We start from the raw sequence: 25,140 nt of genomic DNA on the forward strand, positions 1-25,140 counted from the left end.
CAGCAGAATTTAAAAATTTTTCTTCCTCTCTGTATTTGCGTATTATTAGTTGAAGGTATTAACAGAGTAGAGACAGAGTAGGAGACAGAGTAGATTTTGCTGCACAGGAAATGAATCTGTTTCACAAAAGCACTGGCTGGAATGGAGCTGAGGACTGAGGCCGGCTGCTGTCTAACAAATAGACTCTGACAGTTAAAGCTCACCTGTCTGACAAGAGGAATAGGTGAACAATATTATCTGCTATTAGAGGCTGAGTGATCCTGTCCTCCTGTCAGTGTTGATTCATCAATAAGTAATGAAGAGTCCTCTGCGCTGCCACATCTCCTACTTTGGAATGGGGACGCTGATGGCAGATAATTTCTTTGGGAACTGAATTAAATATTTAATAAAAAAGGAAAACATTCAGAAAACAGCGTCAACATTTATCACCATATATTTAGGTTGTAAGTGACCTGTTAATTCTGGGAGGTCATAATGGAGGTAAATGATCTTGAGTTCAGTGTAGGTTAATAGTCAAATGATGTTTTGCAAAAGGACATATTTTCAGCATCTCACCACACAGTTTCTCGCTGTTGAGAATCACCCAGAATGACAATCTAACTTAGCCGTCTGTCCTTGTACCTCGCCATTGTTAATGTTTATAGTACTGTTCTCTGCATGCATGTGTGTGTGGTTTCATTATAAAAACAAACAACCGTGCCAACCCATGGCCCCAGATGCTAACTCCATCTTTTTTGTTTCATTTCTGCTGTTTTTGTGTAAATTGGTCATCGATTTTAAAATGTTGAGTGTAAAAGTAGCTGAAACACGTCACACACCTGAGTGATGGATCTGCAGTTTCTACTATTGACAGTCAATTGCATGGAAATTTTAACCCAAAAATATTTCTGGTACCAGCGAAAGATATTTAATTGTTTGGTCAAGTAGTTCCTACTGTGGAATTGCTCCTATTTCACAGTTTGTAACTGCTGATATACAATCAAATCAGAGAAAACACTCCTAAACCAACAAAAACAATGTTTTCTACAGAAAAAAAAGATATTGGATTCCATTGTTTGAAGTTAGCAGTGCTTTCATCAATCAGTCAGTCTTTATTTATAGAGTAAGATTCATCGAGTAATAAGTTAAAAACGGAGACCTTCCCTTCGCTCACAGACATATGGTCCAACCCACCCTGCCCTCACAACACCCCCAACCTCTCACTTGTTCAAATATGATAAAAATAGGAACAGAAAGATAAACCACCAATGAACCTGACTATACATGCCTGGCAGACCAGCACTCACAAGGACCTCCAGATGGGTGCTAGTAACTATTTCCACATTGTGAGTGCCAGACGGTGAAATAACAACACTTTGCTCTGCATTCAGTGTCACTTTGGACTCGAGGTAAAATGTAAACATTTCAGGAATGCATCTATTCCAGCCGTATCTAATGACACTATATGTGAAGGTGTCAACGGAATTCTTCTAGTTACTTGATGATGATGCTTGAGAGGATGATCTTAAAGTCTAAAATCTTCCAGATATTTTCTTTTATAATTAGGACCATGTGACTGTATGAGCACTGTGGAATTCTGAAGCACATGATCATCGTCCAAAAGCAAATGTTTACTACAAAGATAATTGAGTCACTGGAATATCTACATGCCTCAGAAATCCAGGTGTTTCCGCCAGTTTATCAGCAACTCATGTATGTCAGGGTTTGACATTTCATTCCTCAGCCGTGGCCATTAATATGCTCCAATAACATTATCCACAGTCACTACAAGATTTTCTCTCATACCTGCGAGGATCACTTTGATCCAATCTTATTCAAGTCAGTTTTAACAGCTACTGGCTTTAAATAACGAGATCTAGCTTTGTCCGCTAAGGGCAAGTCAACTGAAAATAAGAAAGACGTTCTATGTAAATGTAAAACTGTCCTGTAACGTGGAGATTTAATTTTCTTCACCACAACAAACAAAAGCCTAAAGATAGACGTATACAGCCCCTCATTGTTATGTGATGGATCTCTGATCCATGACGTTTCTCTTCTATTCATGAGCAAATTTGCCGATTGACACTCAACGCTCTGTTGCTCTTTACCTTCAGCGACATTCTCTGAAATGCAACACGTGGGTTATTTTAGGAAAACAATTCATTAGATTTGCAGATTCTGTGTGTCATCGGCTTTCACTGTCTGCCGGTGATTGACATGTATCCCTCCCTCATTATGAGCCTCTGCTGTGCCTCGTCTCTCTCTCTCTCTCTCTCCGTGGCGATAAACAGTGACCGTGGGATTTAGAGTCATTCATGCAGCCCTCTCTTCAAGCATCTTGGCAATTTTCCGCAGGACCTGGCTTGGCATAATTAATTTTGTTATCTGTGCTTGTAAGTCCCCGTGACCTTTACAACAATGTGCTTGTATGTTTTTTTTTCTCACGTTGGCGCAAAAGATGAAAAGCCTTTTTTTTTGTATTTGTCATTAAAGTGAATGTCATGCTGAAAATGTCACTGGTTTATCTTTTTGGGTCCTGGAACAGCCAGAAACTGGGCTGAATGAGAATGTGCCCTCAGAGAGGACTCTATAAACCAAATGGGCATCTAAGTGCCCTCTTGTTGATGTGCTCATTTGTGACGATCCCCAACTCATTTCCGGAGTAATCTGGCTCCCCGATATCCGTGCAGCAGCTAATCACGGCTGCACTATGAGCCTATTTAGCGGGGGTCTTTGCTCCATGTTCTCCTTCATTTGCTGTGTGCTGGCTATGTTGAGTGGAGGTGAGGGGGTCCCAATGCCATGTGTCAGAGAATATTAGCTGGCTCCACAGCCTGTCACTTCTGCTTTGCTGGGAGATTTCCTCAGCCGCTCGACTCGGCTCATGGGGCTCCACAAGGCTGAAGGCCCTGGGCGTAGTTGCTTAAAATGGCACTTTCTGTGAAATAACATGCACGGCAGCATCCTCATTACGGAAGAGGCCAGCGCAGCTGGGCCTTACCTGTACGCAAATGAATAGAAAACATGAAGCTTTTCTTTCGACATGCAAACTCCAAACCGACAACAAGCTGTCTTTTTGTGCTGTTTCAAGGCTGATGCTCGGGAGTACGTTCTCTCAAGCGCCTTTTGCATGACGGCGTTGGTGCATTTTTGCATTTGCACAGCAATGTTCTGATGCTATGAACAATAACAATGAAGAGTGGACAGACATTCGTATGCCCAGACGACCAGGTCAGGTAGCCCCGAACACCGTTGTCGCGTAAACGGACACTCAAAATGAAACCAAAGTTGTCCATTTTCACTTAAAAACGTTTGTGTCAATGGGGGTTAGTTACACTAAAGGTTTTCTAATGCCAACAGCAGTTTATTTTATCACGTGGTTCAAATATGTAGGTTAGAATATGAATGCCCTGGATTTTACACATTCTTTACATTCTTTGAATAGTTTTACTTGACATTGTAGTAATAGGTATTATTATTTAATAAGCAACGCATCAATACATACTTGCTTGAATATTTAAAGAAGGAACAAAGCGTCAATCGCATCATTAGCTCTCCGCTGCATAATGTTGTTTAGGGAATTTCAGAGTGCTGTGAGAAATTCTCAGTGGGTTAATTATCAGACCTGAAGGTAATGTTTTTGGAGTACAAATGTCAGCCTCAAATCAATATTGGCTCCAATATGTATTGCTTCTCAGAAACAGACATATCACAGGACTAACGCATTTTAAAATATGTATTACCACTGTGTTTTCATTACTACTCACTATTCCGTATTAATCTATTTATTACTACTGTTCTGTTACCACATACTGATGGGATTTTTTTTTTTTTGTATGTCTTTTTCACAGCTGGAAACATAATTTTCAAATACTATTTGAACTACTAAATGTAGTTTTATCAAATTTTATCCATTGATTCATTGTTTTTAGCTGTATATTTTAGCTTTGTTGCATGGATGAGTCGGCTTCCGATGTAGAAGAAATAATAGATCTTGTTTGTAATTCAGTTCAAAGGAGATGGGTACACACTGATACCCTGTTCAGTGAGAAGTGTTGTTTACAACCTCTGGAAATCCCATCAACAAGTTAAATAAACACAAAGAGACATGTTCTATAATCTAGGCAGATATGGGAAATTAAACATAGATATGTTGTATGATATTGAAAGATGGCTTGTTGACCAGCATTTGGCTTCACGGCGATGATCTTTACACATTGACTTCAGATTGTATTAGACTGGCACAATTGTTTATGAGATTAACATTCAGTGATTTATTTATTTTTTTTTTTAATTCACCTGAATAGTATTTTTAATAGATGTTGAGAGTCATGGTTGACCGAGTCCTGGCATCAGCATTGTCACCTATTCTCTGTTGCACATATTGAAAATGAGTTAAAAAAAGAAGGAAAAAAAGGAAATTACTAGTTTCCACCCGTCGTGTGTCAAGAAAAAATGTCAAGGCAGGAATGTGCTCATCACTGTGTCATGGACTAATTACGGCCGACTGGGTGGGAAGAGTAGCTGCATGCCGCAGTGTGCTTGAGTGTCATTAGCACTTTTGTTTAACTCTCACTCTGAAAAGATGAGCACAAAGACCCTGACTGCCCTCTCAAGTCTCAGACCAAAACCTGTTATTAGATGGCTTTATTGTTGCCACACTGTGTGGCATCTTTTCTTTTGACTTGATGTTGGGATTTCGTGGCCTTGGGTGGGATGTTTAGGAGCCAGACTAAAATATTTACCTAATCCTTATGTATTGAATGCAGTAAATGCTGGATTGTTCTGCATACATATAGTTTTGTAGGCAGCAATATGCAGGATGGATAAATGATGAGGACAACTGCTCACATGATTTTGTGTTTAACATGTCAGCAATTAAAAAATGCATTACTGAAGCGATGCTTGGAGTGTTGTCAGATTTCAATTGTGGGATTTCGGTCAGAAGACACTTACATTTACCATGGTAGTGCACTTCCTGGGATTTGTGAGGACCTCTAGTGGCTGTACTGATTATGGGGAAATCAATTAGAACTGACTGGAGACAAAGTTAAATCAATAAAAAAAGTTATATTTGGGTGATAATGAGATTAAGTTTTTTTTACCCAGGATGCCACAGTTTGAGTCCTAAGTCCAGAATGTTGAAGTAGCTCATATATGTTAATTAATCTGCCTTCTATTCTTTCTTTTATTTAAACCAAGCCAAAGGTTTCATGTTTTCCTAAAGCCCTGTTTACACCATTACGTTTTCAAGTGAAGATGGAAAATGTGTATGTTGACATGACAAGGGTGCCCAGAGCCACTGAAAAGGCTTCGTCTCTGTGTAACAGTGACATTCATGGGGAAGTGGTTGAAGTGGTGGAAAAGTACAAATACCTTGGTTCTTGGATTGACAACAAGTTGCGGTTCGAAGCAAACACAGACTCTATTTTTAAACGTGGTCAGCAGAGAATCTATCTTTTAAGGAAACTGAACTCTTTTAATGTCAATGAAAGCATTCTCTGCAACTTTTACTGCTGTTTCATAGAGAGTCTCTTAACTTTTTCATTTGTTTGCTGGTTCAAGTGTTTGTCTATGAAAGATAAAAATAGACTGCAAAACATCGTCAAAATCTGCTCTAAGATCATTGGCGTTAAACAAAAAGACCTAGAGTCCCTATGGAAGGAGAGGGCTCTAAAGAAGGCTAAATGTATCTTGGGTCAGCCCCTCCATCCTCTGTCCTCAGAGTTTTCACTCATGCCTTCTGGACGCCGTTTTTATGTACCCTTTCGGAAAACAAATCATTTTTCCAACTCTTTTGTCCCCTCTGTCACTGTACTGTTAAATTCTGAAGGGAGTGTGTTTAATTAACATAGAGCGTATTGTAACGGGTCCTCTTAAATTCAATTATTGTCCGTTCTGTTGGAAGTGACACACAGTGAGTGTTTGTGATGTGTTTGTGCAATGTTCTGCTTTAAGATTGGCTACAAATGAATTGCCCTTTGGGACCAATAAAGTTTTCTGAATCTGAATCTGAAACTGAATCTAAATGGGGAAAACACAAAACGTTTTTTAAAGGCTACTGCACATGCACACCACATCCATTGTAAATAGCTGTTCTGCACATGCATAAGTAGAAGGACAATAACATCAATGGCGGCTTTCAGAGTGTCATGACTCCCAGTCTATATTCTCCTGGGACTTGGCAGTTTTACAGTTGAGAGTCACCTTATTAACAATTAGACGTCGTTGTCTTTCCATACAAATTTCCTTCTACTCACCGTTGTTAAAGTTTATAGTGAATTGTCCTCTCCATAAAAGTATGTGCGGTTTAATTACAAAAACAATGAACAGTGCCAACTTATTTTCTAGCTAACTGCATAATTTTCTGCCGATTCTCTCCTTTCTGTGTTAACAAACACAGTTTCCAAAATGCTGCTGTGTAAATGGGAAACATTTCTGAAATGAAAATGCCCTTAAAATGTTGCTGTGTACGCAGGGCTTGAATGTCACTGAGCAGTGTTGACCACGAAAACTAAACTAAATGTTTGTCATGTGACAAAGTGAAGAACATATTAGGTATTGTCACTATGGAAACTGACAGTCACACACATTTCTTTTCAAATTTTTGCCTTACCAAGGCTTTGTGGTAAACTGTTGAAGTGTGACCAACTCATAACGTGATTATCTAACAAGAGAAGGACGATCTGGTGTGTTTGTTACAGGTCGCCTCCAACATTCAGTTGGTCATTGATAAAAGTGTGACCAACCATGGATTAACCACTAAACAGATTAAAAAAGCATAAAGATGCAGTTACAACTATTTTTTACTGTCAGCATTTTTTTGAAGTTGTTTTGATGAGAAGTCTTTTTAAAAAAAATTTTTTTTAATATAATTTATAAAAGCTAAACATCTTTTCATAGATTGTGTTTCAGTTTCCTCACGAAGACTCTCAAACATCACAGATCCTGGAATATGCCTGGAAGTGTTGCATGTGTACTCCTGAAGCTGCTTACACAATTTCTTTTGAAGATAATTAGTTTTTCACATTTGTTTAATGGGGAATTACATAGAATCTCATTCTTCTTTCTTCAGCTTGGAAAGTGAAAAAGCCCAGATCTCCTTTGTGTAATGAGCAAGCGCGTAGTTTTCACTACTGAATGATGTCGAAACGCACTTTTTTCAGAGAACCAAGATTGTTAAGTTCAAACCTTTAATTCACATTTGTTGGGAATTCACACTGATGTCTTTTCTTAAGGTTTTTGCCTCCTTGATGAAGAACACAAGCTTGTGCCTTCTTGATGTTTCACCTTTTGATTTGGTCTCGACAGACCTTCTTTGTTTTAGCTATTTTCTCTATCCATGATATCAAGATCATCATGCCTAACATTCTGTAAGTCTCCTTTCCTCATTAGGCAACTATAGGTACAGTATGCTGTGTCGTCTGGCATTAAAGAGGTCACATTATATAGCTCTTTAACACTTTCACATGGTCTCGTTGGTCCAAAAAATGTTGTATTCAAAATGTAGATCTCCAAATCCAGCCTTTCCTTAATTTTAAACCATTTGAATATTGGCTCATTGGAGCTGCATTCAGAATCTGCTGTGTCTGTCTGAGCTGGACTAGCTCTGCCCACACATGCCCATCTTGGAAGAGAAATAAGTACTTCCTCTCGTGGTGCCATGTGCCAGAGCAGAGCTGCCTAATTGTGGGAGGGTCAAAGGGAGGGCCTACCTTGATTGGGATTGGTTAAACCCCTGATGACACTATATAGGCTTTGGTTTCTGATTCACTCATTGGAACACACTCTTTTTAAAAATGTAAACAGGCCAGTCATTTTCAGAAAGTTTCATTTTCAGTGGCTCCAAGCACTGTTATGTGAACAGTAGCATAATGAATTTCAAAGAAAGATGGGATTTGCCAAACAATTAACTCACCTTGTTGTGGGGTCGGCGAAGGGCAAGAGGAAGAGCACTGCTCCGTGGTTGATCAAATCTCAAAGCACAAACAAAACAATAATATATTGCGCAGCCCTAATACCGTCTCCCCGACAACAGCTGGCGTTTTAAAGATGCTCTGACTCAGCCTTTTAATCATCACATTTTGGTCTTGAATTTCCTGAAATTTGCTAAAAACCATGCGCTTTTCAATGAGTTTTCAGCTTCTAACACATCAACTTTGAGGACAAAATGTCCACTGGCTGCCTTATTCGCCCCACCTCACCATTAGGTGCCTTGCCAATGCGATCACCACCACTCGTCATCTGGCAGTGGTCATAATGTTATGGCTGATTGCTGTACAACTGAAGCCATCTGGTCCTGATCAGGTACCCAGCAATGATTTTTATTAGAGCTTTCCTTCTTGAAAGGTCGCAGAGCTGCCTTGGGATTAAATAAAGATCAGAGACATGACGTTGAAAGTGGCTCAAACAAACACGAATACAGACAAAGGGGGCAGCCTTCCTCAAAACAACGCAGCTGAGCAAACAAGTCTCTCTTAATCATTTTCATTCACTCAACGCTTGTCTTTGCCCTATGAAGAATAATTTGGTCCCTTTGAGTGAGTTTTTCTTATTAAAGCCAGGCACTGATGAATAATGAATGAGCATGCAAGGATTTGACGAGGCCTCGATGTTTTTTACGGAAACAACAATGTGAAGAGTTGCTGCGTTTCCTTGATTTCCAAGTTTCTGATTACTTCTAAAATGACGCCACTATGTTTCTTGAACTTGAGTCATGAATCAGCTTGTTAAAAGAAGATCTTCATGTCACATAAAGACCCGATAAGTACATGATTTGTGTCTCCGGCTGATGAAGTTAAATCCTCGCTACTGTAATTGATCAAGACCTCCATTAGTATAAATCACTTTATGGTCCTGGAGGAGCCGTAGCCAAGGGGAGCCGTCTCCCCGAGTGTGGAGCACGTCTTAATCGGGGTCTTGTTCGCTCAGGGCCGGCTAACTGGGGCCTCGCCATGGGTGTGTCCTCAAACACTCCCCCATCTTCTCTGATGGACCTCTTTGGACAAGCAAGATCAGTGACTTTGACTGAAATTCAACAGATTTCAATTCTCAGAGTTCCTCTCCTGGAAACCATGACGCAGAGTGCCTCATGGCCTTTACATTCTCATAAACATTGCTAAAGCAGTATTATTTATTCAGAGACATTTTTGTTGCATTAATAATGGATCCTGGTAAGTTTGCACTCTCATGCTTTGAGAATAGCACGTTCACTCAGCAGAATTATTTCAATTAAAATTTAAAACAGGTCAGTAAGATTCATCTGTCCTGTCCCGTACAGTTTATCCAACTCTTTGGTTTTCTGGAGCTGATCCCAGCTGTATATGGGACAGACAGACACATTCATATTCACAACCTTCATCTCATAAGAGTCAGTTCATCTCGGGTCCTGTTTACATGACGTTTTCAAGTCAAAACGGAACACTTTGGTTGTGTTCTGGGTCTCGGTTGACATGACAACAGTACTGAAAGCACAACCTTTTGAGAATGCTCCAGCTCCGTCGCCCTGGAAAAAGCAGAAAACCTTTCTGAAGCACTTCTCCAGTGCATGTGCGCCATGGTCATAGTGAACACGTGCGAGGAGATAGTCCATAGTCTTCTGGGAATTTAAGGTTTTAAGGTCGAGAGTCAATCCAAATTGGACATCTGTCCATCAGATGTCCACCATTGTTAATGTTTAGAGTGTCGCATGTGTTTGTAGTTTCATTATAAAACCAACCAACAGCGCTCACGAGTGGTCAAACATGCCAACTGTGTAATTTCTCCCGTTTCCGTTTAAACAAACATTGATTTCAAAATAGTGCAGCGTAAAAGCAAAACATCTCTGAAACAAAAACACAGCAGAGATGCATTTTCACTTGAAACGTTGTCATGGAAACGGGGCCTCGATGACATGTCTCTCGACTGTGGGAGGAGAGCAGAGAATCTGGATCCAGACAGGCCAAACACCCGGACTCAAACACATGGACTGTACTTTCTGACAATGTTTTATCATAAGCGTAGTTATGCTTGTGGTGAAAACAACGACACTGTGTGAGCTCTTTGAAATGCCCAGGTACAAATTTACATAGACATACATTATACAAAATTTCCCTCAACTTCAGTCATGTGCAGGCGAGTTTTTTTTTTTCACAACTATTTACAATCGTTCAGGTTTCACACCAAGACATCTCAATTTAATTGTTCCATTGTTGAAAACTACATCACACAAATATTCCTCAATATTGTGATCATGTCATTATGTGTCTCTCCTGTTTTTCATCTGGAGGCAGCAAAACTTCAACTTTCTAATCTTCCTTGCATCCTGAAGCCATACTATTTTTTTGTTTGGTTCACAGAGTGCATTTTTCCACCAACAGGAAATTGATGACCTGATTTTGATAAGTTGGAGCTTCCGTGGATTTTTAACACATACAGTACAAGTCTTTGGCATTTGATTGGTATCAGATCAAAAAATCAATTAATAATTTTTATTTTTTCTTCACAGGATTGTGCAAGAATTCAGAACAAATGTATTGTGATTATTTTTATTGGCAAAGTGTTTTTATAAAAGTACCCTGCTATAAATGGTGTACTTATCCCTTGTTGAAGTGAGAGCTGACTCACAACAGCACCTTGTGGTACAATTGGGTAGTTCCAGGCACAGTACCGGTATGCTAAATTCTGTGACTCGGAGTTCTTTACAATAATATCAGAAACGTACAGTGCAGTGTAAGTCTCTCAGAAATTTTGACATAGTTCACCATCTGCAAACTTTCAGAAGTAGGAAATTAATTAGTAGCTCATTTCCTGGTTGCACCACTGCTTTGGTGTGTTGGCAGCGCTGCTCTTTGCCTATCCGAGGCCTCACCAGACTTCAGGGTGCCAGCTCTCTGCACTGCCTCACCCCGCTCAAGATTCAGATTAACAGGCCGGCGTGCCAACTCCACCGGGGGGGGGGGGGGGGGGGGGGGGGGGGGTAGCTCTACACCAGCCGTGCCAATGCCCTACTTTGATTCGGTGAGTGAGCGGGAGGAATGTGTGCCACGTGCAGCGGCATCCTCCAGGCAAGATGACTTTGAAGTCCCTCCCGGCTGAACCCACAGATCTGTGTCAGTGTCCCATTGTAATATATAATGAACATGGCTCTCATGTCCTCACCGCTTTAAAATTAAGAGAGGTTGGGTTTTTTTCCCGCGCACACTGATAAGAGGATCTCTGAAAAGTAACTGATATAAAGGACCGTCTTTCATTAGTGGCCTGTGATGACAGTTTATTGGGAAGAGGAGGCTGCCGCACTGACTGGATCAAGCTCTGGGATCAAAATATAATCCTTATCATAATACATTTATTCACAAAATCATTTATCCATTTATCCCTTTGAATAAATGTCTTCAACACTGACCCCTCAAATTATGTTATTAACTTAAAATTAATGTTCAGTTATTTGCCAAAAGGCAGGAAGATACGAACTGGTTCACAGCTAATGTGGATTCAGATGACACAGTTCTTTTTTTTCATTCAGACATTAACATAATAATAACAAATCAAAGCCTTTATAGTGTCATCGGGGGTTGAGCCAATCCCTATCGAGGTAAGCTCTCCCTTTGACTCCACCCACAATTAGCTCTGCTCTGGCACATGGCACCACCAAAGGAAGTCCTTCCTCCTCTTCTCAAGATGGCCATGTGTGGAAAATCAAGGAAAAGCTGTATTTGGGGCACTAAACTTGGAATACCACATTTTTGGAAAAACAAGACCACCATTTGAAAGTGTTGAAATGCTGCATAATATGACCCCTTTAAAAGTTGTATCGTTTATTTAGAAATATTACAAATATATACTGTCACAAATGTAAGCTCACAATGTAAGCAGTGGGAGACAAAATAGCGGTATTTGAGGCTAAAGAGAAAGTCAAAAAGAAAACAATGTACCGAGAGAGTTACATAGAATATGGGTTCATAGAAACATAAATAAAGCCATTTTTTTTGGCTTCCCTCCTCATATAACTGTGTGCTTGTATTAATTGATGAGTTTTGCTCTCCTAGGTTGCTGATCTATGGCCAGTACTGCAGCCACATGGAGAATGCCCAGAAGACACTGGACGAGCTAATAGCAACACGAGAGGATGTCAAGATTAAAGTGGAGGTACTGTACTATCCTTCTATCCTTCGACCTGCCTACTGCCAACAAATACAGAAACAAAGCCAATTTATTATTCATTTACTGTTAATTAAAAAGCTCTTTTATTCTGTTTTGGTTATTTTGACCTTCACTGTGTGAACTGATGTGCAGTTGTTAACAGGTGCCAGAATCTCTAAAAAGTAGCTTATTTTGATTAATTAACAAAAGCAAAAGTTGATTCACCAGATGAGAATTCCAATCGGTGTGCATGTCTCTTGTTTCAAAAAAAGAAAAAAAGAATATCGTAACATTGCAGCATTGTCTGGATAAGTCATGAGACTTGTATCAATGAGCAACTTAAATATCAAAATATACTGGTATGTGTCATCTGAGATCACTCGGTGTCACTGTATGATGACAGAATGCTGCGAGATTACCAGAGAAAAGAAAACCTACTCTGTTTTTAACTGACGGTCAAGCCAAATGTCACCAAAATGGAAACTACATATTTTTAAACTAAATAAAATACATTTTAAACTGAATTTAAACTAAAAATTGTGACATATGCTATAGACAATTGAAATGGATCATGACAAATAATTCAGAGTTTCTCATACACTTTTTGATTATTGTGAGAAAAGCAGATAAACCTGTTGTAATAAAGAAAAGAAATGTATCGATGAGCTCTGTGGCTTATTAACTATGCAGTTACATCTGGGCCTGGAAAAATCAATGCACCTATGATTCCTTTTTTTTTTTTTTTTTTTTTACAGATGTGACTTTTAATCAGGCTTGACTCTTAGTCTGGAAAATACAGTAAATAGAATATTTGTACAATAGGGAAAATATCTTTTCTGGAAATGAAGGCCAGAAGATATAGCTATAATATAACTGGAGTGATACATTTTGTCTTATTAAAGAAAATGTGAAAATGTATTTATACAATGATGATGATCATAAATGTCAGACAATTTACTCTTTAAAAAAGCATGTTTGAGCCAAGCACACATATACACATTGGATCACAATAGAATATTGTATAGCGATTCATACCTGGTCCATTGGTTCATATTGGTAAGCGTATAGATGAGTAGAAATATGACTGAAATTATTATCCAACATTGAGCATAATTGAGGAATTGCTGATTGGTGATATTGGCACTGTAATCACTTGTATTTGCTCTTAAAAGGGGTCCTGAAGGGCACATTATCATAAATACACTATATTTCTTATTCTCTTATAATTCCCCTTCAACTGAACAATATCTTGTTTTGCGTATTAAATGTTCTCCAGTTTCAAAGAGAGATGGCTGTTAAACATTCATGATTAAAATCTGAGCGATTATAATAATCCAGTTTCACAGTGAATCCTTTCTTTGTGTGCAACAATTATTTCCTGATCCTCTATAACCTTCTTTTTCCGACTCTGAACCTGCGGTAAAAAGGGTAACACCTTTATGTAATAGTGGGATTAAGGCAAATCAGCAGTTAGCAAAGGTAGACAAATGGCTCAGGAAGCTGTTGACGAATGAAAAGGAGGCGATTACAGCCTGGGTAGTTGAGACTGGGATGCGCTCTCTCAAAATAGAAGAGCTTTGTGATTGTGCGAGAATCAGCTTCTTGCTGTTGCTCGATAAAAGAGCCTTGTTTGTGGGGGGAGTATAAGCTCTCCCTGTTAATGCACAGTCGTAGAACCCTACTAAAGAATCATCTATACTCCAGGCATTGTGAGGAAATCCTATAGAATGACGACCACAAAAGAGGGTTTCTTATGGAGCCTGTGAGGAGTTTATAGAAATAGATTCATTAAATGGGGAAATTCCTCCCCCAGCATTGCGTTGCAATTGTGTTTCAAACGGCTGGCACGAGCGGCGCTTTTGTGCCCTGGAAGAATAAACTGGCCTCGTTGTTGTTAATGGGAGGCCTTGTGAATGTGTGAAGACAACATCAGCAATGCAGTAATTAATTATTAAAGCAGGACTGAATTCTTGTTAGCCTGCAATGTACGTGATGTGTGCTAACAACCCTGTCTCCCATAGGAATGTACCATGAAAGTGCAAGAGGGGAAGTTCAAGCTGCAGGATCTCTTGGTGGTTCCCATGCAGAGGGTCCTGAAGTACCACCTACTACTGAAGGTAGGGGGCAGTTCACACCTTCAAAGATCATTCTCACACAATGTGGAGTATATAATGACCTGTAGATGCGTGATAATGTGTAGGTCCCAGCCTGTCTGGTTATTGACTTATAAATAGTCATTTTTCAATCTTGAGTTGTGTCATTACTGGAACCTGCTTCTTGTTTTCTCTGGTTTGGCTGGAGAACCACACCGAGCATCATTATGATTGTGAGTCACTGTATCATGTAGTCTTCTTACTTCTAACTAAAGACTGCCTGGAGGCTAGAGTAAATCACCACCTCGTTCACAAAGTGGTGGTACGGTCCTGGGCAGCAGCATCCTGTATAGAATCCTTTTGTACATTGTGTGTTGGTCACTGGAGCGTCCAGGCAGTCCTCAGTCCAGCTGGCATTTATGTTATTTACTTTATTGTATCTAGTAAGTGTGGCTTATTGCTTTTTCTTTTCTTTTCTGAATTGAAGACAGACTAGAGACAAGAGTGATTCACTGCCCATTATCTGGTATTTCCAGATTGTAATGCCCCCGCGGCTTGCAGACCCGAGACTGACTCATTACTGTTTATCTGGTTGTGACTGAACGGGCTGTCGCAGGTCTTTGAGATTAAGTCAGTGACACCATTGTCTCCTCACATTCTGTTGATGCCTTTTATATTTCTCCCCGAGTGAAATTGATAATCCCGATTATTCAATTTTAAACTTCTATTCATTCTCCATCTTTGGTTTCCACTTGTCTATACGTCTTTGATGACTGAATGTAAATATCCAGGCTCCACTCTCCGTCTCTTAGACATCAAACCCTCGCTCACTGCGGGCTGGAAACACGGATCTGACAAGCCCTTTTTTGTCACGTTTGGATACTCAGCTGTTTGACTCTGAACTGTGTCCCAGTTTCACTCAAGAGTGGGTCTTTTCCTGACTCGCCATCGTCCCTCAGTGCACACATGGTCAACATTTTTAGCGATGCCTTCATGAAGTCAGGTTTCAAAGAATGACTTTGTATACTTAACAGACTTAACAGCTCATGAGAATGTGGACTACAGGGACAGATGGGAAAGTTTAACTGCCATTTTTAAAGTGCCAGTGGCAGATTTCACTGACACACTCTTCCAGAGGGTTTTTACGTCAGTGTAATGCACTTTTTTTTTTTTTTATTACTCAATCGGATGAGTGAAGAATGTTCTGTGCATTTTTAATTGAATTATTTACAGACTGCTTGCAGAGGCATGATTGGTGAAATGGTACAGAACAAAAGCTGGAAAGGGAAGCTGAGATTATTACAGTATGGACCTGATATTCTCAGGCCCAGTTTACACAACAGCATTCCAAGTGAAAACGCGTTATTTTTGGGGTTTTCATTTCAGAAAAGTTTTCGGTGACTCTCAACTCTTAAGAATTTTATTGCCAAATGCGGGATTTATATAATGAGTTGAAAATGTATTACATACTGCACAATTATTACGTAATGTAATGCTACACGCCTATTTAAATATGTGCAAACAGTTAGTAAATCAGGCCAGATTCATCTTGTCACATAGATGTACATGAAAGTTATGTTTATTATAGTAAGAACTAATGAGTGTACTTTGCACACTTCACCTTAATGCATCTTGTTTCTTTGAGCTCCAGCTTTACATTGATTACTTTAAGAAGTAACTGTGGCACTAAAGGGATTTTTTTCTTCTTTTTTCTTTTTTATTCTCCAGAGAAGTGGTGAAGGCCACAACAGGACTGTTGTTTTAAACCAGGCTTGATCTGTGAGCTAAACTCTCAATCAAAAACATCCGATCCAAACACTTCCTTGATATGGCCGCGCATATTTCAGATTCTCCCACATTTCTTCCGGCAACATATTCTGCTGGTGAATTAGTTGAAGTCGAAAAAAGGGAAAGAAAAGGTTTTGTTTTTACAGATTGCCTCCATGTCTGCTTTGGGGAAAAGAAACATTCATCATCTTTCTATTATATAGGAAAACATCAAGCACAACTTTGATCAAAGGTTACCTTAATGTCATGTTTTCATACGACAGCTAGTGTTTTTCTGTGAAGAAAATGAACAAATGAAAGAATGTAATTTTAAGTGTAAAGACTTGACCTTTGTCAATGACTTCCCTTTAAAACGAAAAAAAAAGACAGAATCTACATTTCGTGTACGGTCTGTGTCATTTTCATTTCAGTCACTTCAAGCATGAAATTGTTGCCAGCATCAGCTGAAGTTATTTTTATATAATTAATGAAAACCAGGAGCTTTGCTCTAAAAACTGTGCAAATAGAGAGCACACATTTACTATATACGCACGAGTGTAAAGGCAGTTTGTCAAATGTTGACCAGGAAGAAAAGCCTGTTTTTGAAAGATAAATGCCTATCTTGAATTGGTGTCCATCGAAATGTTTTGGAAAAAAAGCATGTCAGCCACACTGCTTCCGTATCGCTACATATTAGAGATGCACTGATATCCCTTTTTTAAAGGATGACTATGAGTATTAACTTCTGGCTGCTTACACAGAATACTGATACAATTACTTCTTAATGCTGTAAAACCTAATCAATTCTCTACATGCCAATAAAGCCCTAAAAACCTGGAAAACTGGTTTAAAGAAATAAAAATCCAGTCACAGCTTATATATTATTATTATATTATATTATATATTATTAAGAGCAAGAGAAAGAGTGAAGTGAAAGGGTGTTCTGGTGCCACGTGCACTTGTGGAGACCTCTGTTCTTGAACATGGTGTTTGTTATGGCCAAACTATGACGAGCATGTAAGTCCAAAAACAGAACACTGCTCAGGTTCAGATCAGGGAGGCCGCTCCTCCCAGTCACCCCCTTCCAAAGCCCCGTCTCCACCGCACAAAAAGTACCTGCCTAGACCGGTCTAAACCGCTCCGGTTCGCGTGTCACGACAGGAATGCAGTCTAAACCGCTCCAGACCGCTCCAAAGGCGACCGCTTTTCCGCTACCCTTCCGTTGGGGTGCCGGGGACCATGGAACGGGTCTGAGTTTGAGCTGCTGTCTGCTGATTGGTCAGTGATTTACTACACGCCCTCAATATTTTAATGTGTCGGCTGGATGAATCCTTTGCTGTCAGTGTGGTCAGCTGTGCACTGGTTGTTTTTATTTTCATTTTATTTTCTTTGCTGCTCAACTTTAGTGTTTGTTGTGAAAGAGCAGACTTGAGGCAGGGGGAGACCGGGGCTCGGGACTTTGCAACGCGTTGGAGTTTTCTGTTTGCAGCATAGCGCTGGCCGTGGCGCTGATGCGCGTCCGGGACACTGGAGTCTGGAGCTTTCATCTCCGGCGCTGACCGCACTCCGGCAGCTCTGCTTTCCAGAGGCGGTCAGCGTTCTGTTCAGCCGCGGTCAGTGGCGCTTTATCGCGGGGACGGACCGCGGAAGCCATGAAAAGGAGCTCGGAGCTCGGCACCTCCGTGTTCCGGCGCTGAGCTGCCGGACCGCGATCAGCGCCGGAGTGGAGAACCTCCTGCGTTTGAGCAGAAAGCTCAGACTCCCGTGTCTGTGCCTCAGCCAACCGGGGGGAACGCTCCGGCCACTTGCCCCACACCCGAGCGCTCGAGTGCGGGGAACGTCGCCCCAAGTCGCCGGCAAGTGGCCGAGCGACTCGCTCTCTCACAACAAACACGGAAGGTGCGGTTGCAGCTCTCAGCTGCAAAAAATGACTGCTGCAAAAAGTAACTTTTTTTTTTTCCGCTGCAAAAAATAACAGTGCAAAGTGGAGAATTTAAACAACAACAGAGGATTCATAAGATCTACATCTGACGACGTTCTTTTCTGTTATAATGTCACATTTCTGCGGAGCTCATAAGCCCCGCCCACTTTTCACGCTCCTCTCTGCAGTGGAGACACGACCCAAAATTTCGGTCTGGGTTAGTGTTTCCGAACTGCTCCGTACCGCTCTGCTCCGTCCCGGCACTTGTGTGCGGTGGAGACGGGGCTTAAGTATCACTGCTTAAGTATCACTGTCGTTGCCCACGTGGACATTGAAGTACTCCCCCGGAACAATGGAGCCCCCAGTTGGAGCACTATCCAGCACCCCTCCCAGGGACTCCAAGAATGTCGGGAAAGACCTGTCCCCTACCCGAAGCCGTAGGGACGCAACCCTCTTGTTCACCGGGGAACTCCAACAAATGGCAGCTGAGCTCTGGGGCAATAAGCAAGCCCACTCCTGCCCGCCGCCTCTCAAAGCTGTAAAGCCTGGGTTTTGCTGCTCTGAGCTCAGGCTCACATGCTCCTTCATTCTGCCCTATACCTCAGTGTCAAGTCTCTGTGTCTGCCTCTGTGTCTCAACTCATGTTTCTAATTAACCAATGGCCTTACCCCTCTGTCTGCACCCATCGTTGTGGTCCACCTATGTCCACCCCTTCCCAGTATAGTTAAAACCTCTCCCTCTGTTGTCTTTGTCAGCTCGTCTTCTTAATATGTGGCTCCACCTGTCACGGCTGGGAGCCGGTGAGTGGAGCTAGAACCCAGAAACAGACCTCAAAGCAGAGAATTGTTTGCAAACGCCAAAGACTTCTTGGAACCGGGACGGGACCCGGGGGAACTTCTTGGAACCGGGACGGGACCCGGGGAATCTCTGGGGGGCCTCTTGGAACCGGGACGGGACCCGGGGAATCTCTGGGGGGGCTTCTTGGAGCCGGGACGGGACCCGGGGGAACTTCTTGGAACCGGGACGGGACCCGGGGAATCTCTGGGGGGCCTCTTGGAACCGGGACGGGACCCGGGGAATCTCTGGGGGGGCTTCTTGGAGCCGGGACGGGACCCGGGGGAACTTCTTGGAACCGGGACGGGACCCGGGGGAACTTCTTGGAACCGGGACGGGACCCGGGAGAACTTCTTGGAACCGGGACGGGACCCGGGGGGGACTTCTTGGAACCGGGACGGGACCCGGGGGGGACTTCTTAGAACCGGGACGGGACCCAGGGGATCTCTGGGGGGGCTCTCTGGATCTCTGGCATCAGAACAGGAACGGGAACGGGAACCACCCCGGGGAGGACACTCACTCCCCGGGGAGGACAACACCGACTCACCTGCGGCAGCAGCCAACAGGAGACTGAAGACCAAGACAATCCTCTGGCACCGGACCCACCTCACTGCAGGGCTTAAGAATGCGAGGCAATCAATCAGCTGATTGCCTGCAGGAGTGTCAGAGAGGATCCGGTGCTGGACCGAGGTGTGTGACTCCTAACACCACCGGTTCTAATCCGGCCCCAGTCTGGCCTTTTCCCCTGTGACCTGTTCCCGTCTAGCCTATCCCCGAGTCGCTAGGTTCCTGTTTTCCCCACAGTCCTTGGTTTCCTGTGTTCCCTCAAGTGCTTAATTTCCTGTGTGGCTTCTAGTCTCTAGGTTCCTGTGTTGCCACAATTTCCGTGTTTCCCCGAGTCCCTTGTTTCCCGTGTCATAGGACAGAGACACGGGTGCCTTCTATCCTAAGTCCCCATGGCCCCCCCGTGCCTTCTGAGTCTCTGTGGTGCCTTCAGCGTCTCTTAAGCACGCATATGCCGACCAGCATTCCAGCTAGCATCGCCCCTCCGAAGAGCAGCCACTTGTTCATCTTCCAATGGGATTCCTCTTCGTTTGCAGCACCTTGGTTCCCATAAATCTCAGCGAAGCGTTGCTAAAATCACCAAAAATAAACCAAAAAACATCAAATATGTTATCATGTGTAACTCTCTCATTGAATGCAAGGTTCTTGTATTTGGCTTTAAATATACCCTTAAATATTCTTTAAATGTTGTTGGTATCTAATGTTATTTACAATAGTCTATTTTACACATGACACATAATGCAAATGATGCCATGCTGACTTACCCATCCCCCTTGGGTCTTGATAAATGGATTGAGGTTCTCATCCAGGTACATGGTCATCCAGCCTGCGATGCATGGCACCATCCTGCTTAAGTCATTCTCCACACACTGCACACACAGTGTGCCGCCGAAGGTGAACAGGCCTACTATACGGTCCCAGTCGATACCATTGTTGAAAAACTCGTCCATCACGCTCTTGAAGCCATAGTAGGTCATGTTGGGACTGACGTTGAGCTGCAGGGAGAGATTATTAATCTCTTGCATGATGAGATGCTCAGACCTGTCAGCCAAGTCCACAAGAACCATCTTCGCAGGGTGAATGTCACCGCTCAGAGACTGTGACGCCCCAGCACTGTCGCTGACCACCGCGCCATTGCTGGTGGGCTGGTCGTCCTCATCTTCATCGGTACTTTCGTCCTGCGGCCTCAGGAGGGATGAGGGATGGTTGTTCTGAGACAGCTTGTGGCTCAAAAAGAACTCAACCATCTCTTGGTTGCTGCACGACGTTACTCTGACGTGTTGATCCTCGGACACCTGTTCAGCGGTAGTCATGTTAAACATCTGGCTAAAGAACGTCATGTTGCTTGTGTCAGTTGGTTGAGACATTGGCTGAGCTATTTGTATCTGCAAGTTGAGCAATATGTGCAATAAATGGTCACTCATGGACAAAAGCTGACCAAACACAGTCTTAAGGTGAAGATGAAAGACAAAGTTTTAAGTGCAGTGACATCATGTCCTGTACCTTTCATCTTTGGATCTTAGCTGCATGATGTCATATGCAAACTGACTTATATATATATATATATATATATATATATATATATATATATATATATATATATATATATATATACATGTTTGGAAGTGAAGAGAATCCTAAAATTCTACCGAGTAACACCGAGTAACACCAATATTATTATCATGATGTCATATGCAAACTGACTTGTACACACATATATACACACACACACACACACACACACACACACACACACACACACACACACACACACACACACACACACACATATATATATATATATATAAAAGTATATATATACACATATAAATATATAAGTATATATATACACACATATATACACACCAATATTATTATCATTCCACAAAGATTGGTTTTCCGATTGGTCGATCTGATACAATCTTAAGTTAACTGAGTGAATACTTTTCCTATCTTTTCCTATCCAAGGGAAATTAAACTTTGTATCTGAGAAATAAATAGAACTATCAGGACCTGCCGGCAAGAATGACTGTGAAGGTTCAGAGAAGAATCTTTATTTAGGTTAATTCAGGACAATTACATACAGAACAGACAAAGAACTCAGTTGATAACAACTTTTGAGCTCTAAATCTTTAATCTTCTTTGAAACACCAAATGTAAATACAAAACAACATAACAACAGTGGGAGAGAGTTATTATTTAGATGACAACAGCTGATACTCTGGTCTTTTTACTGGTGAAACAGATGTGGATGAAGCCATTGATTCCTGAAAACACACGGGAAGAAATACAGTCAGAAACAAAGACACTTCTACGCATAACAAGGTTTACCAACTTGCAGAGGATGAAGTGACTGGTTACAAAAGCCGTACTCTGTAAACGCATATTACAAATCATTAAAAAAATTCCAGCTTGTAAAGATTCACCAGCATCAAAGTGGGCACATCATGGACGATCTGCCGCATTTATTGACACTTCCAGCCTATTTTCCAACAATACTCGTGTATTGATGTCCAATAAAAAGGCACTTTAAGCAAATTATATTAAATATGCACATATCAGTATTTTACAACAGGCGGAGTAGTTTGCGTGTGTTGCTCTGTGGACAGAGAAGTGTGAAAAGAAGCTATGATAATTCCTGGTAATAGCTGTTGCCTTAGCAAAGTTTTAGTTTGACACCCCTGGTATAAACAATTGTAACTTATTACATTGAGTTGATTTTTCAACCAAAAGATTAATTGGAAAACACGTCTATCAATTTTAGTCCCATTTATAAGTGATTGGGATTGCAATCAGGATGCATTTAGATTTTTTGTGCTCTGATTGTGAGACAGTCAGAATTTATTACTTTTTAATGTTTGTTCATTATTTCTTCCAATACGCAATGTTCATTACACATTGCCTAACCAGTGGCAGAGCCAGGACTTTACCCTGGAGCTCCATTCCTATTGTTCGTTATAAAAAAAAAATTAAAAAAATAGACAAAACAAGCTGGCCACTGTAATATTCCTCATGATTAATTGACTTTGCATCTCAATTATGGATGAGCATACGAGTTTATGAAGCGATGGGATAACGGCCGTGGGGGTTGGGGGAGGTTGGTGGGCAGGAGTGGAGGTGGAGGGCGGCCGCTAAGCATCAGGTGATCGCAGATCTGCATAGAGAGCGCCGGCGACTTCGCTCCGAGTCTGAATTGAACCCCCGCAGGAGTCACAGCGAGCCACCGAGGTCAAATGAAGCGTGCGCTAATCACATTAAACTCGGCCCATTTCACAGCCTCCCGCAGCTCCGCAGGAAAACACTGCTGCATGCAGCCGACCCGAGGCCCTGTCAGCCTGACACGGCCTGCTTTTCTGTACTCTGTGTGTGTGTGTGTGTGTGTGTGTGTGTGTGTGTGTGTGTGTGTGTGTGTGTGTGTGTGTGTGTGTGTGTGTGTGTGTGTGTGTGTGTGTGTGTGTGTGTGTGTGTGTGTGTGTGTGTGTGTGTGTGAGAGAGAGAGAGAGAGAGAGAGAGAGAGAGAGAGAGAGAGAGAGAGAGAGATCACGCCCCGGGGGGGGACCACATCTTCACTTGTATGGATATCATCACAGCAGCATTTCCCCTCTTCATGTTTTGTTTTTTTTCACCCCCTCTTATCAGTGATGTCGCTGCACTCTATGTAAAGTGAATTCAGTGCAGTCTTCTCACAAGCCGTTTGAATATTTGATGATTTATTTTTTTTTAAGGACCGTGTAATCATGCACTACCTTTCATCTGGCCTTCGGTATTTGTACGAAAACACACCAGTCTGTCTTTACCATGAATGTGAGGTCACTCGTACTGTTGGCGAGAACCGAAGCAACCAAGGGTGTTTGTTTTCATTTTTATTTGTAGAATGAGGAATCAGTTTTTGGTGCGGTGAATACATTTGTGCTTTTGTGGTTTAAAACGGTGTTTAATGTATGTGTGCTGATAAGCCGGGGTATCAAATTCAACGCCAGTGGTTTTCAAAGTGTGGGGTGGGGAGCGTCTGACGGGACAAAGCAGACAAAAAGCTGTGAATAAGATGAACAAGGATTTTTAAGCACACACACAAAATAAATCTATACCAGATGTACATACACCTATTAAGATATACATAGTCATGATACATAAACATAAAAAAGAAATACACATATATCTAATTGAACATGTCTCTAAGGGGTAGTTCATTTTAGATGATGGAATATGAATATAGAATTGATGTGGTATGTGAATATAGAATTCAAAATGTGTTGCATCTTTCTCAACTTGACAAAATTGAAACCAAGTTTTATTGAAATTGTGAGATTTTCTTTTGAATATCTGTCTGTCACATATGATATCCAATAGTTTAATTGAAGCACTGGAACGCAGATATTTCTCAAATACATCAGTGAGCCTAATTTGGATGAATCTCAACATAATTATCTTGTTTCAGTAAAGAAGAAGCCAACCTGGAATTTCTCCATTTTACTATTGTTCATATGTATATTGTTGTGTTTGTTGACTCAGCGGGAACTCTCTGCCTCGTCAGTGTCACAGCTGTAATCACACTAAAAATGCACCATGTTTTCTCGACTCATTTACTCAAAGGTTAAAACAACTTCTCTCTTTGCAGGAACTTTTGAGTCACTCAGCTGATCGACCCGAGAGGCAACAACTCAAGGAGGCTCTGGAGGCGATGCAGGTCTGTGTTACACATGTTTGTATGTGTGTGTTGGTGTGTGCGCTGCACGAAAGCCTTACATAATGATGCCGCAGCGCTCCGAGCCAGCGTCGTATGAATGCATGCGGCCGCCGTGGTTGAGAGCCCCGTGCATATGCACCGCGACATGACAGATGTCGCAGAGATTTCCGCTCCAAGGCTGCAGTAACAGTTTTCCCTGCTCTATCCAGGACCTGGCCATGTACATCAACGAAGTCAAGAGGGACAACGAGACACTGAAGAAAATCAGCGAATTCCAAAGTTCAATAGAAAACCTTGTAAGTCGCTACAACAGGCTGATCCCTCCGTCCATGTGTAAAGATCAACTGTCTGCTGTGACCCAGCCCCTGGGGTGTGCAACCAAAAGAGAGGCTTTTTTTTTTTTACTTTCCACTAAGTGAAACGCATCTAAAACACATTTCCCCTTCAGATTTAATAAACTTTTGTAGATTTTTGCCCGATTTACCAAAACTTTGTTTTTATGTTGCGTCCATGAGCTTTAGTCACGGCATTGAAGAATGTTGGTTGTATTAGGTCTTCCATTCTTTGCAATCCTAACAACTAATAATGTTATAATTAACAATAACACAATGCATCCCAATAACGTAATAACTTGCCAATAGCATAGAAAGAGTTTGGCATTAATGTGTATTATTACTTAATTATTACATCATCAATGTAGCAATTAAAACAAGAAGTCTTTTCCAAGTGTAAGAACTGTCGCTGGTATTTTAATAATGCACAAATAAAGCTGCATTTCTTGGTAAGAAAATTTGCGTATGAAAAATAAGTATCGGGTGTGAGATCGTCGTTATTTTCATTCAGTGAGGATAGAAACGCTGTAACTCTCTGTCAATCATGGTTATATATACATTTTCTTTACTTTTTTATTACATTATTGGCAAGTTGTCACATTATTAGTTAATGGTTTGGGCTACCATTCATAACAATTTTTGTTCTTTTTAACAGTTTTATATATACATTTATATTTCACCTGCATCAGATTCATATGAAAGCTTTTCTTTCTGTCTTACATCTGTTGTTATTTTATTGAACCCTTCCATTGACATATAAAGATAGATTGGTACCCGATCATAAGGGTGTCAAACATATTTAAGTCCATGGGCCACATGTAGTCTGATTTCACAAATCTTTTG

The 25,140-nt window shown here is 41.4% G+C and overlaps 2 protein-coding genes across 3 annotated transcripts in view; one reads left to right on the forward strand and one right to left on the reverse strand.

Annotated features, from left to right (window-relative positions):
- Nucleotides 1–25,140, forward strand: part of vav2 (vav 2 guanine nucleotide exchange factor) — a 250,899-nt gene that overhangs the window by 201,611 nt on the left and 24,148 nt on the right. For both annotated transcript variants that reach the window (XM_080510604.1, XM_080510605.1), the window contains exons 9-12: nt 12,006–12,105; nt 14,121–14,216; nt 23,897–23,965; nt 24,175–24,261. In XM_080510604.1, the coding sequence (XP_080366730.1) occupies nt 12,006–12,105; nt 14,121–14,216; nt 23,897–23,965; nt 24,175–24,261 (352 nt within the window). The remainder of the gene's footprint in view (nt 1–12,005; nt 12,106–14,120; nt 14,217–23,896; nt 23,966–24,174; nt 24,262–25,140) is intronic.
- Nucleotides 19,708–20,618, reverse strand: LOC308140146 (bcl-2-like protein 1; the record flags this gene model as incomplete). Its single annotated transcript, XM_080509828.1, has 2 exons — nt 19,708–19,848; nt 20,043–20,618. The coding sequence occupies 2 exons, from the start codon at nt 20,616–20,618 to the stop codon at nt 19,708–19,710; spliced, it is 717 nt and encodes a 238-aa protein (XP_080365954.1).

Source organism: Blennius ocellaris, assembly GCF_963422515.1.
Source record: "Blennius ocellaris genome assembly, chromosome: 15".
NCBI lineage: Eukaryota > Metazoa > Chordata > Actinopteri > Blenniiformes > Blenniidae > Blennius > Blennius ocellaris.